This window comes from Cetorhinus maximus, chromosome 10, assembly GCF_964194155.1.
Source record: "Cetorhinus maximus chromosome 10, sCetMax3.hap1.1, whole genome shotgun sequence".
Lineage (NCBI taxonomy): Eukaryota > Metazoa > Chordata > Chondrichthyes > Lamniformes > Cetorhinidae > Cetorhinus > Cetorhinus maximus.
In genome coordinates, this window is record NC_135888.1 from 82,527,821 (window position 1) to 82,542,640 (window position 14,820).

The 14,820-nt window shown below is 40.0% G+C and overlaps 1 protein-coding gene across 2 annotated transcripts in view; it reads left to right on the forward strand.

Annotated features, from left to right (window-relative positions):
- The window catches only part of sh3pxd2b (SH3 and PX domains 2B), a 286,400-nt gene extending 273,789 nt beyond the window's left edge, over window positions 1-12,611 (forward strand). For both annotated transcript variants that reach the window (XM_078550692.1, XM_078550693.1), the window contains 3 exons: window positions 1,415-1,464; window positions 4,153-4,278; window positions 7,183-12,611. In XM_078550692.1, the coding sequence (XP_078406818.1) occupies window positions 1,415-1,464; window positions 4,153-4,278; window positions 7,183-8,928 (1,922 nt within the window). In that variant the 3' untranslated portion in view covers window positions 8,929-12,611. The remainder of the gene's footprint in view (window positions 1-1,414; window positions 1,465-4,152; window positions 4,279-7,182) is intronic.
- Window positions 12,612-14,820: the final 2,209 nt, after the last annotated feature.

Sequence of the window (14,820 nt, forward strand, 5' to 3'; positions counted from 1 at the left end):
TTCCTGTTGAGACTTCATGGGGTCCTCAGTCAATGCTGAGGACTCCCAGAGCATCTCCCTCCTGACTGTATACTGTGCTGCTTCCTCTATGGTTCTGTCCTGCAAGTGGGTCAGGACATACCCAGGGATGGCGATGGTGTCTGGGACATTATCTGTGAGGTATGATTCCATGAGGATGACTATGTCAGGCTGTTGCTTGACTAGTCTCTGAGGCAGCTCGCCCAATTTTGGCACCAGCCACCTGCTGTTAGTAAGGAGGACTTCGCAGGGTTGACTGGGCTGAGTTTGCCATTGTCATTCCCGGTGTCCGGTTTCATTTCTTTTAGAAAAAAAGTCAACCACATTGCTGTGGGTTTGGAGTCACATGTAGGCCAGACCAGGTAAGGACTGCAGATTTCTTTCCCTTTTCCTGACAATTGACAATGGTTTTGTGGTCACCATTAGCCTCTTAATTCCAGGGTGGGATTCGAACCCAGGTCCCCATCATCCTGGGTCTCTGGACTACTGGTCCAGTGACAATACCACCACACCAGCACCTCCCCTCTTTCTGTTTCAGAATATTGCTAATGACGAAACAGATCACAGGAATGGGTAATAGCTGCGACTAGTCTATCTAGTTAATGTTGCTCCTCGAAAAGGTAAAGCAAAAGTTGAGTCCCTTCCTGTATGACTCAACACTTTTAGAATAGGTGAAAATTAAGCAGGGGGTTGCACGTGGAGGTGGAGCCTGGGGGAATGAACGACAACAAGGTGATGTCCTGTGTTCCGTTCCTAACTCCTTTGATGGTGGAATTTATTAAATTATGTTTTCATGGCTATGAACCTGAGATGTCAAGTTCCAAGAGCCGGCAGAAATGTCATTTTTATTGCAAACTTAAAAAGTATTCCATAATAAGCAATAATTTCCATGGGACCCTCTGGATACTTTTAAAATATGGCTTCACACTGATGTGGAGCTACACTGCACCCACTGTTAATTTGACATTCCCCACTGGAAATGGTCTTATAATTGCTGAATTCAAAGTGCCCTGGAGTTAAATTAGGTTCTCTCTCTTGAGTTGCACTGCGATTTCACATCACCACAGGATCTGTGGATCTGTGAATCCAACTTGTCTGCTCTCATTTCAGTTTTTTACTAGTTTCCTCAGCCAACCTCTGAGAATTGTTATCTTCAGGCACTTTTTTGCTTTTACTAGTTTCTGATTGAAATTTTCAAATTTTATGTCAGCCAAATCTAAAGGCCAAAGGCTCATTCATGTTGTGTTTAACTTTTTTCAGAGTGTGAGATGTGTTAAGTATAGCATTTAACTTGAAAATGAAAATGCCTGTTCACCCATTAACCATATTGAAAATTGGAAGAGGTCTTGGCTATCTTTACAACAAAAGTTAATTACATTTCTTTTAAACAATACAGAGTTACCAAACATGAGACAAAGGCCACCCCCACGAAGAGATCTTACTGTGGTGAGTATCAGCACGTTAATTTGGGTTCACGTAGAGGCTTTAACACAAATAAGTCCCAAATCACATCACAAAAGAGAAAATAGGCATAGCAGGAAGGGAGAAATTAGGGCTAGTGACCAAAAGCTTAGTTAAAATTACATTTTAAAAGTACTTAGTTGCAAGTACTTTGATCAATGGTGGAGGGTGCAGACAAAGCCACCGAGCCTAAGGCCTGAATTTTTGGCTCGGCGAGCGGGGGCGGATCCCACTCGCCGAGGCATAGGCCAGGACTTTCCCATCGGTGATTTGGGGGATCGGCCCGCTCGCCGACGGGAAACTGATGCGGGATGATGTCGGGAGGAACCCCCAATGTCATCCCTGTCCATTTAAACCTTCAGGAAGGCGGACGGACAGCGAAATCAGCTGTCCGCCCGCCAACCTGTCAATGGCCAATTAAGGCCATTGACAGGCTAATTAAGATTGTTAAAGACCCTGCCTATCCAACCTTAAGGCTGGCGGGCAGGCCAGGAGCCCCAGTGGGCTTCTGATAATACATGAAACCTCATCCACTGGCGGGATAGGGTTTCGCGTCGGTTTTAAAAAACTTTAATAAAGTTTCTGTGATATTTATTAACATGTCCCATCTCATGTGACATTGTCACATGAGGGGGACATGTTAATAATTTTAATAATTTTCTATTTTTGGAGTTTTTTTACCTGTCAGTAATCTCCCTGAGACTGCACTTGGTCTCATGGAGAAGTGCGCTCTTTCGTGCGCAAGCGTGAAAGAGCGTAATTTGACAGATGGGGAATTCCTCCCCACCGCACAGGAAGTGCATAGTGCTTTCTGTCAGGCAGGCTGCTGGGCGGGCCTTAATTGGACCACCCACTCAAAATGGCGGCGGGCCCCGTTTCGGTGGCGGAGTTCGGCTGCCCGCCGCCGAGCCGGTGGGGCCCACCAAGGGCAAAATTCTGCCCAAAAAATGATGCGCGGTGACGTCGGCCGGGGATCCCGATGTCACTGCGCGTCATTTAGATTTTCACTCAGCTACCTGCCCACTGAACTGTCAAAGGCCGATTAAGACCATTTAAAAAGCAATTAAAGTAATAAACTGAGCTGCCCGTCCAACCTTAAGGTTGGCAGGCAGGCGAAGAGTCCAGGCGGCCTTCGCATTTTTCATGGAACCTCATCCATGGGCGGGATGAGGTTTCATAAAGGGTTTATAAATTTAATAAATTTTTCCACTCATGTTCATCGACATGTCCCAGCTCACCGATGCGTAAAATGACGCGGGGTGACGTCGGGCATGCATTCCGATGTCACTGCGCGTCATTCCGATTTTCAGTTCGGTGGGCGCGCACCAGAGTTGGCTGCGCACCCGCCAAACTGTCAAAGGCCTGTTAAGGCCATTTAAAAACTAATTAAACCACTTAGCATAGCTGCGCATCCAACCCTAAGGTTGGTGGGCAGGCGAAGAGCCCAGGCGGCCTTCGCATTTTTCATGAAACCTCATCCACGGGCGGAATGAGGTTTCATGAATGATTTATAAGTGAAATAAAGATTTTCATTAAAAGTTATAGACATGTCCCAGCTCATGTGACACTTTCACATAAGGGAACATGTCCTAAATGTTTTTTATTCTTGATTTAAATTTTTGACCATCAAACTGATCTACCTGAGGCAGCTGTGTGCCTCAGGGAGATTTCTGCGCTCTTTCACGCGCATGCACGAAAGAGCGCAGGCCCCGAATCAGCCTACTCCCCCCGCCCGCACAGGGAGCGCTCAGCGCCTCTGGGTGCGCGTCATGCTGGGTGGACCTTAATTGGCCCGCCCACGTAAAATGGCGACGCTTAGCTGATCGCGGGCGGCGATTGGCTGCACGCCCGCCCCCGCCCAACTCTCAAGACAGGGAGAAAATTCTCCCCTATGAAACCAACAGCGGGCAGTAGCCAGTTCTCTCCATTCATGTCATGGAACAGAATATCATGCTTTACTTTATTTGGTGTTAAAAGTTTTAAAAATAATCACAACACAGTCTTTGTTGCAGAATGTTGTTATATCATTTTGAGGATTTTATACCTGCTGTATTATCCTTCTTCTCAAAAGCTCCTGCTCCTCATGGCTCTACAGGAAGTTTTTTTTAATTATGACTTTTGTTCAAGGTGATGTGGGTTACTGAAGAATTCTGAGTGGGACATGTCTCAGGCTTGCCCTTTTCATTGCTGACTAGTTTCTACAGGGCCCCTATTTTAACATTCAAAGCACCAAAGCTCTGTTTTAGGTATTTCCCCAGGACCCCTAATAAATATGCTTCATGAATTAAACAATGGAACCAATGCCTGCCTAGATTGGACTGGGGCTATGCCATTGCTAAATTAGTATCTTGTCATTCATTTTATGCCTGGGAAAATAGATACTTGTTTCTACCTCCCACCTCTGGTTTCAATAAAACAGTTTGACTACAGGCTTGCAGTTAATGACTAATTTGATACTCTACTGTTTCTGTATTTTTCATGGCTTTACATTTTTGAAAGGTTTCAGGTGACTTAAAATATGTATAGTTACCAATAATAACTTTTTAAAAAATATCTTTTAATTGTTCCCTAACACACTAGCTTTCCTTATGTGGGAAACTATCAATTATTTATAAAACATGCACCTATGTGGGCTCAGTAAATGATTTCAGCTTTAACTAACTTTATAAACAGCCACGTGGATTGAATCTTCCCAAACCACCAACTCCTCCTGAAGTAGAAGAAGAGTTTTACACCATAGCTGCTTTCCAGACGACCATTCCCGATGGCATCAGTTTTCAGGCAGGACAAAAAGTTGAGGTAAGCAAATGAAAATGCTATGTACATATAGGATATAATATATATAAATAAAAGTAATGTAAATGTCATTGTGAGCTCATTCTGATGTGATGGTCGAAAAGCGTTTTGCTGGGTAAGTGTGTGCATTTCTTTTTTGGGATGCAAATTTCAAATCCAGCACAGACTAATGGCAGAAACTCTACTTAGCCTTTTGGGAATTCAGTCTGAGCATTCTCAAGCCAGTTCCAAATATATGTAGGCCTAATACCTAATACCTATAATCAACAATAAAACAGGGGTTAAATTTACTGTGGGCTTCTCCTGCTCCACCTAACTTTGGCAAAAGTCCAGGGTATTCCACTGAAGTTATGATGTTGGAATGGAAATGACCCCGAGGAAGTCCTCCCCAGTTACACAGGCTGAACGATAGCTTGGGAAATGGAAAAGAAAGTAAAGAGCTAAAGAAGATTTACTCTGTATCTAATTATTTAAACTGATCTGGATCACCTACTGCTCATGCTGGCTGTCTGAAATAACTATTATTCCATTAACCAGACAAATGCTTAGGTGTATGGTCAAATGCATGAATGTAAGAAATAGAAGCAGGAGTAGGCCATTCGATCCTTCGAGCCTGCTCCTCTTTTCAATAAAATCATAGCTGATCTGATCATGGCCTCAACTCTGCTTTCCTGCCTACCCCCAATAGCCTTTGACTCCCTTTCAGAACAAAAATCTGACTAACTCAGCCTCGAATATATTTAATGATCCAGCCTCCACTGCTGTCAGGGGTAGAGAGCTCCAAAATTGATGATCCTCTAGATAAATTCCTCGTCATCTCCATCTTAAATGAGAGACCCCTTACGGTGAAAATGTGGCCCCTAGTTCTCGATTATACCGAAGGGAAACATCCTCTTAACATCTACCCCGACAAGCCCCCTCAGAATCTTATATGTTCCAATAAAATCATCACTCATTCTTCTAAACTTGAATGAGTATAGACCCAACGTTTCTCATTAGACAATACCTTCATCCCAGGAATCAACCTGTGAATCTTCTCTGAACTGCCTCCAATCCAAGTTTATCCCTCAAATAAAGAGACCAAGACTATACACAGTACTCTAGATGTGGTCTCACCAAAGTACAGTTGGAGCAAGACTTCCTTGCTGTTATACTCCGACCCCATTGTAATAAAGGCCAACATTCTATTTGCCTTCCTAATTACTTCTGTACCAGCATGCTTTTTTTTGTGATTCATATATGAGGATACCCAGATGCCTCTATAGCATTCTGTAGTCTCACTCCAATTTTTTTTTTAAAAAATCCTGTTTTTCTATTCTTCCTACCAAAGTGGACAACCTCACATTTTCCACAATGTACTCCATCTTTTTGTTCACTCACTTGACCTTTCTATTCCCTTTGCAGACTCTTTGTATCCTCTTCATAACTTGCTTTCCTATCTTTGTATCATCAGCAAATTTGGCTACTATACACTCGACCCCTTCAAGTCATTAACATAGATTGTAACTAGTTGAGGCCTCAGCACTGATCTCTGTGGTGCTTCACTTGTTATAGTTTGCCAACCTGAAAATGATCCAGTTATCCTGACTCTTGTTTCCTGTTTGTTAGCCAATCCTCTACACATGCTAATGTATCACCCCCAGCACCATGAGCTCTTATCTTGTGCAGTAACGTTTTATGTGACACTTTATTGAATGTCTTTTGGAAATCCAGAACACTACATCTACTGGTTTTTCTTTATCCACTCTAATAAATTTGTCAAATACAATTTACTTTTCATAAAACCACGTTTACTCTGTCCAATTGTATTATGATTTTCTAAATGCCCTGCTACTACTTCCTTAATAATGTATTACAGCATTTTCCCAAAGGCAGATGTTAGACTAACTGGCCTATAATTACTTGCTTCCTGTCTCCCTTCTTTTTTGAATAGCAGTGTTACATTTGCAGTTTTCCAATCCGCTGGGACCTTTCCAGAATCTAAGAAATTTTGGAGTATTACAACCAATGCATCCACTATCTCTACAGCCACTTCTTTTAATACCCAAGGATGCAGGCCATCAGGCCCAGGGGACTTGGTAGCCTTTACTGTTACCGCCTTTAATGAGGGCACATGTTGAATCGTAGACACAGGATACAGTTTGAAAGCTGTAAGGGTGTAGGTAATAGAAAATTAGCACAAAGATAAAAGTTAAACTATAAGATCCACTTCAAAATAATTATTCTTGATAAACTGGACCCCTGAGGATGCCCAAGCGTGCAGTCAATATAAGTTTGGATAACAATTTTGTTACGTAGACAGCACCAAGTTTAATAAGTTCAATTTGAAGCTGCTGCAGTTAACACAAAGAGTGATTCACAGAGATTAATTCAATGAAAATGCTATATTCTCTACACCTTCAATTTATTGGTTAGCAGTGGGAAATTAAAGCCGCATTTTCCCTTCCATTTTTATTTCCCTTCCTAAAGACAGCAGTTCATAGTTGGGTATCAATGGTGACCCTATAGAACTTTATCCCATGTAAATACATTATCATGGTTAAGCCTGGATGGTATTAATAATTTTTTAACAACTAACTAAAGTTTGTTTTTAACTTATTCTTGTGATGTGGGTGATATAATATCTGAAACAGATGCACACATTCTAGATCCAAAAAATTATATGATAAAATACTATATATATCTTTATATATATGTGAAATAATAGAAAATGGTTTTTCCCACGTAAACTCTAGATTAGGATCTTCTTTACATTGGTTTGTGATTCTGCAGTGTTATTTGGAAGTCATAGCCTTCATTTCATTCAGTGGGATTGCTCTTGAGACACTTCCGAGCAGGGCCCCTGTTTATTGTGTTATTACATTATGCAGTTACTCAAAATTAATATATTTTTTTGTTTCCTCATAGGTAATAGAAAAGAACTTAAGTGGTTGGTGGTACATTCAGATAGATGCCGAGGAAGGATGGGCTCCAGCTTCCTTCATTGACAAGTACAAGAAATCAAGTAATGCTTCAAGGGCAAATTTCCTTCCGCCTTTAGCACAAGAACTGGCAAAACTTAAACTTTCAGATGGAGCTACAGGAAGCAGTACTAATGGAGATAGTGCCTTTTTAACTACAGCTCTTCCCAAAGAGCCACAATCAAATGATGTTGACAATGAGTCCGTAGTTCAACACAGACTAAAGGATCGGAGAGGAAGGGATGCAAGTAAGGCCCCAACTCCTGACAATAAATTCAATTCTCCCTTAAATGTAGAATCTCAATCCAAGCCGTGTTCTCCTTCAAATGTAATTAGTAATGACTCTTCCAGGTTCAACAAAGAGAAACCAGTTTTTCCATTCAAGAAAGAACAGATTAGCAGCAAGTTTGAGGTGGAAGCAGTGGAAAAGCATTCAAAAGTACTTCCACCCAAGCCTGCTGTACCAGGAGGTATTTTACCCCTGTTGCCCCCAAAAATGGCACCTAAAGGAGACAAGAAGCTGAGTGTTGAAGCAAGTAAAATTTCACAGTCAAAAGGACTTGAAACTGGGCCCAAAACAATAGCAGGTGAAATTGCAAGGCCTAATCTGAAGCCTGTGGGAAGACCGGCAAAATCAAAGCCCGATACAGAAGACAAATCAGTGGAATCATCCCCAAATCTACCATTAAAGCCAAGACCTCTATTGAGACCTAAGCCACTTCCCGCCATGAAAGGTGAAAGTCAACCTGAATCTGAAGTTGATATCTCCAACCTGAGAAGTAAGTTGAGAAGAGCAAAACTGCCAGACAAAATGGGGGAGCAGGACTCGTCCCAGAATGTTGTTGGCAATCAAAACTGCTCAAATAATCAATCCTCTATAGATACGTATAGCTCTCATGGAAATGTAGAAAATGAACCTCAACTGAAGCAAGATTTAGGAATGAGCTCTAAGATAAGTGAAATAAAAGTTATTCAGGGAGAACAAAATGGCCTTGAAAGTGAACAGAATCATAGGGATGATCCTAGTATCACTGAAGAAAAAGCAGGTATTTCAAAGAATTTAAAGCCAGTTGAGAAGAAAGCAGATGACGCTCAACTGAAAGGCCCGACTTCAACACACAAAGAAGGTCCACCTCGACCAGTTGTGCCACCAAGAAGACCCCCACTGCCAAAGAAAACCTCCATAGAATCTGCAGATATGAAGGGTCATCAGAAAGATGCAGCTGAGAACAAACCCCCCTGGGGACAAAATAAGCCTTTCATAGCTCCACCAAGATTTAAATCAGGTTCATCTCATGAACATAGCAAAGATGATATTAAAGCTAGGGGAGGTGCAAAGGAGCTGCTCCCAGTAAGAGGAGCTGTTCCATCCAAAGTTCATGAACATAGAAAAGAACCAATTGTTCCTTCAAAAGCAACAGAAAGACAGGCAGAAAAAATAGAACCAGGGAAAGAGAAGATTAATGTTGCATCCGTCAATTTAAATCTGCCCAAAGATGAAGAATCCTCAAAACCATGCCTTTATGTAGCTCTTGCAGATTTTGCAGGAGATGAGGAGACCGCTGGATTTAAGGAGGGAACTGTTTTTGAAGTATTTGAAAAAAACGCCAATGGTTGGTGGTATTGTAAAATCCTAAATAGCGAGCCACTTTGGGAGGGCTGGGCCCCTTCCAATTATTTAGTCAGAAAATAAGTACTGTATCTTAGTATAGGTGTTTTTTACACTGCAAGATGCTTTTTCATATGTAATATTTAATTAGCTCATTAATTTATAGGTTTAAGCTTTCTAAAAGCAACTTAATACATTCCTTATATAACTTCAACCCAAGTTGGAACAACATGAAGTGCATGGCCTCAAAGTACAAGATTTCAGTAATTATCACATATTTTACATACTTTTATTTAACATTACTCCATTTAGTCACGATGGTCTGCCAGTCATCACTCAAGAGCAAACAAATACTTTGTTTGGAAAACATGGTAGTAATTATGGTACTGGACTCGCAGCCGAGATCGCAGCATGGCAATCTGTCAGATTGTCTTAAAAATTCAAATAGATCACAAACATCCTTGAAGTAAGAAAGCTAACCAGCCTTACTTAACCTGACCTAAATGTCCACATTATGTGGTTAACTCATAAAGCCTTCTGAGATGGCCATTTGGTTATACACAAAGTTGCTGTGGAATAGTAACCCAACATGAAGAAAAGAATTGAAAAAAAAATCAGTGCTTATCCAGGTTATTTAAAATGATTTTTTCTAATTGACAAGGAAATAAGAATGTGTTGCTTTTTTGCCAGTTAACTGTGCAGTTGAATACATAAACAAAATCTTGAGATTTGCGAAATTCCAACAGCATAAAGGTTCATACCAATTGCAGGCATCTTGTAATGTAAATCTGGTACGAGCAAATTCTGCCAAAAAAAATTGTTGTTCCTCCTTAAATGATAACATTACTCTGCATCACTTTTTGTATTTTTTTTTCTTTTATATTGTTGTATTGTGCAAAGGTAGATTATGTAGTTATGAAACACCTTAGTTAATATACAGCCATGTCAAGAGGGACACAGTAGTTTAGCCACTGATATAATGCACGTAAAGATTAAAAATCAGTTATACACACAGGTAACATGTAGAGTCTGTTGTAGAACTTTCCTACAAAAGACAGAGCATATACATTTCTGTATTCAATACTTATTGTGAAACCTAACTACATACAGTTATGTTGTTGGTATACTTCCAATACCTCGAACGACAAGGAGTTATTATGTTTGAAAGATAAGTGGGTGGATGACACTTCAATCCAATTAGCTATTTGATGATCTTTAATGATCAGGAGGATTTGCTAATAGGTTTAATATTGAAGCAGGTTCACTGTTACAAAGAGTGTACTGAGAACACTGATGAACAGAATTTAAACTGACTAATGCTTCTCTATTCATTCTTGTTGCACAAATTATGCTTTTGGCTAATCCCTCATGAATGTAAGCTACATGGGGTCTTTACAAGGTAATAACTAAAACACATCAGTTGTAATGTAGTGTAGACTTCATCGAACATTTATTGGGCTTGTTTGCTTTAAGAGGGCTTGACTGGTATCAAGCATAAACTCTGAAGCAAGAGACTTGAAATGTGAAACATGCTTTTAAAAATTGTTAACATGACTTCTCTTAATAAAGTTGAAAGGCATTTGAAAGTAGCAAAAGTAAAATACCTCACATTTGAACCAGGGAACATGAACATTCTCCTATCATGCAACACCAAAAAAGAGTGTTTAAACAAACACAATTCAAAAGTAATGTACTTTGATTTGATTATGATGAAACAACATTTTGAGAACATCCATACAATGTGTATGCAGCACTGGAGATTACATTGGTCCCACACCCATTCCTATTCAATAGCTTTGCTTTTGCCTTACAGTGGGCAGCATCTGAAGCACCTAAATCCACTGCCACCTAGTATTGTAGAATAAATATCAAATAACACACGATTGTGGTGAATATATTTTATCCATGCACTTCATGCCTACACTGGTTTGTAAATGTTGCCATTGACACAGTAGGTGACATTACCAAATGCCACTGGAATGGAAGCTTGACCAGGGGAATTTCCGTATCTGTTTCTGTGAGTTTGCATACGAGAAGGAGGTGTATATTAAATATTACATTTTGATATCTAGAAAACTACATTAAGTGCCAAAACATTTGTGAGTAATAAATTTGTATCGGGTCACTAAATCTCAGCTTGCGAATACAGCATGTCATGTGCTATTCCTGGAATATACTGAAGCAAAAGAAAAGCCTAACTAGTATGCATATCCCATCTAAGGTTTGAGTTTTAATAAATTGGATGATACAAGACCTTACATTTTTTTCAATAATCATTGAAGCTATTTTTATAATTGCATTGCTAACTGGTTTTGCAGAAAAGAGGATCCGTGTTAATATTGCTTACCCTGGTAAAATCATTAGTTCATCTCCCTTAATTTCATCACTTCAGTACACATCTGAGGTATGGATAAAATTCAGTGTTCAGAAAGGCTTTGCTATGGAATTAATGGCTACTCTAACCAGAAAGCCCATCCCATTAGCGAAAAATTTCAAACTAAATGGTTTTCCCTATTGCCATACAAGGCTATTATTTCATCATAATCTTATAGACTTTTGTTGCATTACCTACCGTCAACCATATCCATCACTACCCACTATACAAATAGATTACTGAGACCAGTCATTCATTTGAATTGTGTAATGCTTCTCTTTGAATTCTTCTTACACAGCTAATACTTAAAGTGGAAGTTAACTCGTGAGTCAAATACTGTAAATGGTAGGTGCTTATTACAAATCCATTCACCTAGTTAGCTAGGCATATATATTTACAATTATGCTAAGTGCGGGATTTCCCTATTGGAAGTTGAGGACTCCTCACAATGAACATCAACTTCCCTGTAGCAAATTACAGTAAGCCACTGATACATACTTGAAAGCAGTTCATCTGCTATTGCATAGTGCATGATATGTGGGTTAACCCAAAGAGAGGGAGAATGTGAACCAGGAAGGAATCAAAATTTATGGGCAATCATCATGCAGAAGGATACACTGCTTAGTTGTTTCAATTCAATGTTCTGCTAGGATTATTAGGAATAATTGATAGTGTGAAGCACCTATAGATGTTTTCCAGCATTAACGGTGCTATATAAATGCAAATTGTTGTTGGGAATGAAAGTTGGTGTTGGTGCAGAGAGTGGTTGTGAAGTTTGAATTTGGACCCCATCAGAGTTTTGCACTGCATCTGATCTAGACCATGATGATCTAAGGGCACTTCATGTTGTCAGAGAATACAAAGTGGAAACCTCCCATTTCATAACACTGACATTCTTCATCTTCATAAGCATGTTTACACAAAAAATAATGATAAGAAACAGGGTTTTATGTTTTAACATGTATTACCTCTGTAAAAGTCCACTGAACAGCAATGAAATCCTGACCATTAAGTGAAATAACGATGTCCTGTGTTGATCTTTGCAGTTGACAGGAAAAATATATGTGGGAAAGTACAACAGCTGACTTAAGTATGAAGGGACTTTGGCCTTGGTGTCACATATGCCATAATTCTGTTCAGTTGTCTGTTATTCAGATACCGTTACTGTAGAAAACATTACTAATGATAAACTGTCAATTTGAATTTTAGAGAAGCGTTCTCAAATTGCAACTGTTTTTTTTGTTACAAAGGTTTATTTTGTAGAACATTAATAAACACTTACAGCTTTTGTTTTAAATATTTCTTGTACACTGTTTTTGGAAAACGTGGTGTGAATTCTGTGTTGAAACTCGTATCGCACTTCATTTTAATGAAAGACTTTGTGTTAAAAATATATCACAGTCATTGATAAGTGCTCTGCTGTATGGTCATTTCACAAAAAATATCTCCAGCAGAAGATATAGGATGCCCAATGCAGTATCTATACTATAGATAATGCTAATTTGTTTGGTGCTTATATTAATAATAGTCGCTAGCAGATGACAAAGCAGGTTCCATATCTTCCATATCAGCATAACATTTTATCTTAAAGAATTACACTTACAACACAGTCACATTTGCAATAATTTTTCAATATTCTTGTTAAATTTTGCTCTGTGCTACAGATTTTTCATTCTTAATTAAAATAAAAGTTCCATAAGCTTCAGTATTCAGAAAGGAGATTTATTTCAGCGATGTGTAAAGGAATAGGCAGTTATTCTTGGTGTCAATCTGTTACATTTTTGGTTTCCTTATTTATTTTGGAGTATAATTCCAGAGGCTCACTCTGGATTGGTCATTCATCATTGACTGATTATTAATAGACAGCATCACAGCCATGCTTATAATGTATTTACCTGACTCCCACACATGGACAGTTCCAGCAGGGCTTGCTAAATGGAAACCAGGAGCAGAAAAACCAGGTGAGTTACCCCTTCCTCTCGTACTGTTTGCTGTCCTGGCTGGGATCAGTTATGTCAGCACATATCAGCGACGGAGACTTTTACCAAGTTATCCGCAGGCCTAAAGACAAGAGGATCATGGCGATGATGCATGATCATGAGTGACATGCTGAAGAAAAGGTGTTAAAGCAGAAATAAAAATATTTTGTGAGATCTTTGAGGGAAAAGATGGGATAGTATTGAGGGCAAAGATCAAGAAGTGATGAGATCAAGAAGTCTTCCAAAGATTGAAGGACAGAGATCTTGATGACAAGTATTACAGGGCACAGACCAAGATAGAAGGGAGTGATCAATAACTTTTTGACAATAGCATGACATAGAGATTGAAAGCTGACATTGAAGTAATAAAGATGAAGAAGGACTAGAAATCAAGACTAAAAGAAGAATAAGTGGTTTAACAAACATCATTAACAAAGGCCAATTTCATATTGTGATAAAACAAAATGTAGTAACACTTTGCAGAGTTTTGAGTGTAGACCTGTCAGCGTATCCTATCTCTTCACTGTGGCAGTATTAGCAAGATCGGTTAAGAGGCGGTTTTATAGTGGTACTTTGTTAGCTCCACTGTAACACACAGGATCGGAATTCCCGAGCCTTCCTGACTCCCCAGACCTTGAAAAATGGTGGGAAGGACTCGGATATGGAAGTCCCATCCCTATTTCCAACAGATCCAATTTTTGCTGGGAAGGGGAAGGAAGCAGGGCATGATTCACAAATGCTCATGAAGGACAGATAAGATATGTTTAAGTGTCATGATCTGAAGTTTTCTAAACCTCTTGCTCTTTAAAGTTGAGCGGCGGGGTGGGGGCAAGGGGGGTGGGGTGGTGGGTGGGTGGCAAGGGTGGAAACAGGCTTAAGCTGTCAGCAAGAGTTTAAAAAAGACACCAAGTGCTGGACTGCTTTGATTGACCAGGCATCTGGTGTAGGTTAGGAAAAAATATCACCACCTATTCCACAGTTTCAATAATGCTCTTTGTTGACATTTCTCAAGGGTTGTGTCATTATAAGACCTTAGCTGAGTTTCAAAAGCTATAATTGTCTCAGCAGGCGGTTCTGAGTTCATACTTTGATAGTTTAAAAAAAACTATTAAAGAATTAGCTACTGCATAGAGGTGTTTATTTTTATAACAGATTAACTTCTTGAGAACACTTAAAAACTTTGGGTTTCATGAATGGGAGTTTTTTTCAATGTCGAGTGTGTATGAGTCAAAGCTGTATAAGATTGTTATAAGTTTTTGTTCATCTCCACATGACTCCTAAGGTCTGCCCATGGTAGATACGGGGTAAGTGGCTTTGGTGGTAGCATGGGGGTATGAAGGGCCATGGGGGTTGGTGGTTGGCATGTGGGTATGAAGGGGCATGGGTTGGCATGGCAGATGGTTGAGGGCTGTGGGCTAGAAGCCTCACAGCTTCTAAAACAACTGGAACAAAGTCCTAGGGAACCAAAGCAGGCCTTCTAACCAGCCCTGCTTGGCACTCGTCTGCCTCCATGGCCACCTACGATCTGCCTCCAGGGCTGGCAGGCCAGATTTGATCCCAGACCTGCCTCCCCAGGGCGAAAATGAAGTCTGATCTGGCCCTTTAAACCCAGCTGGGTCTGTC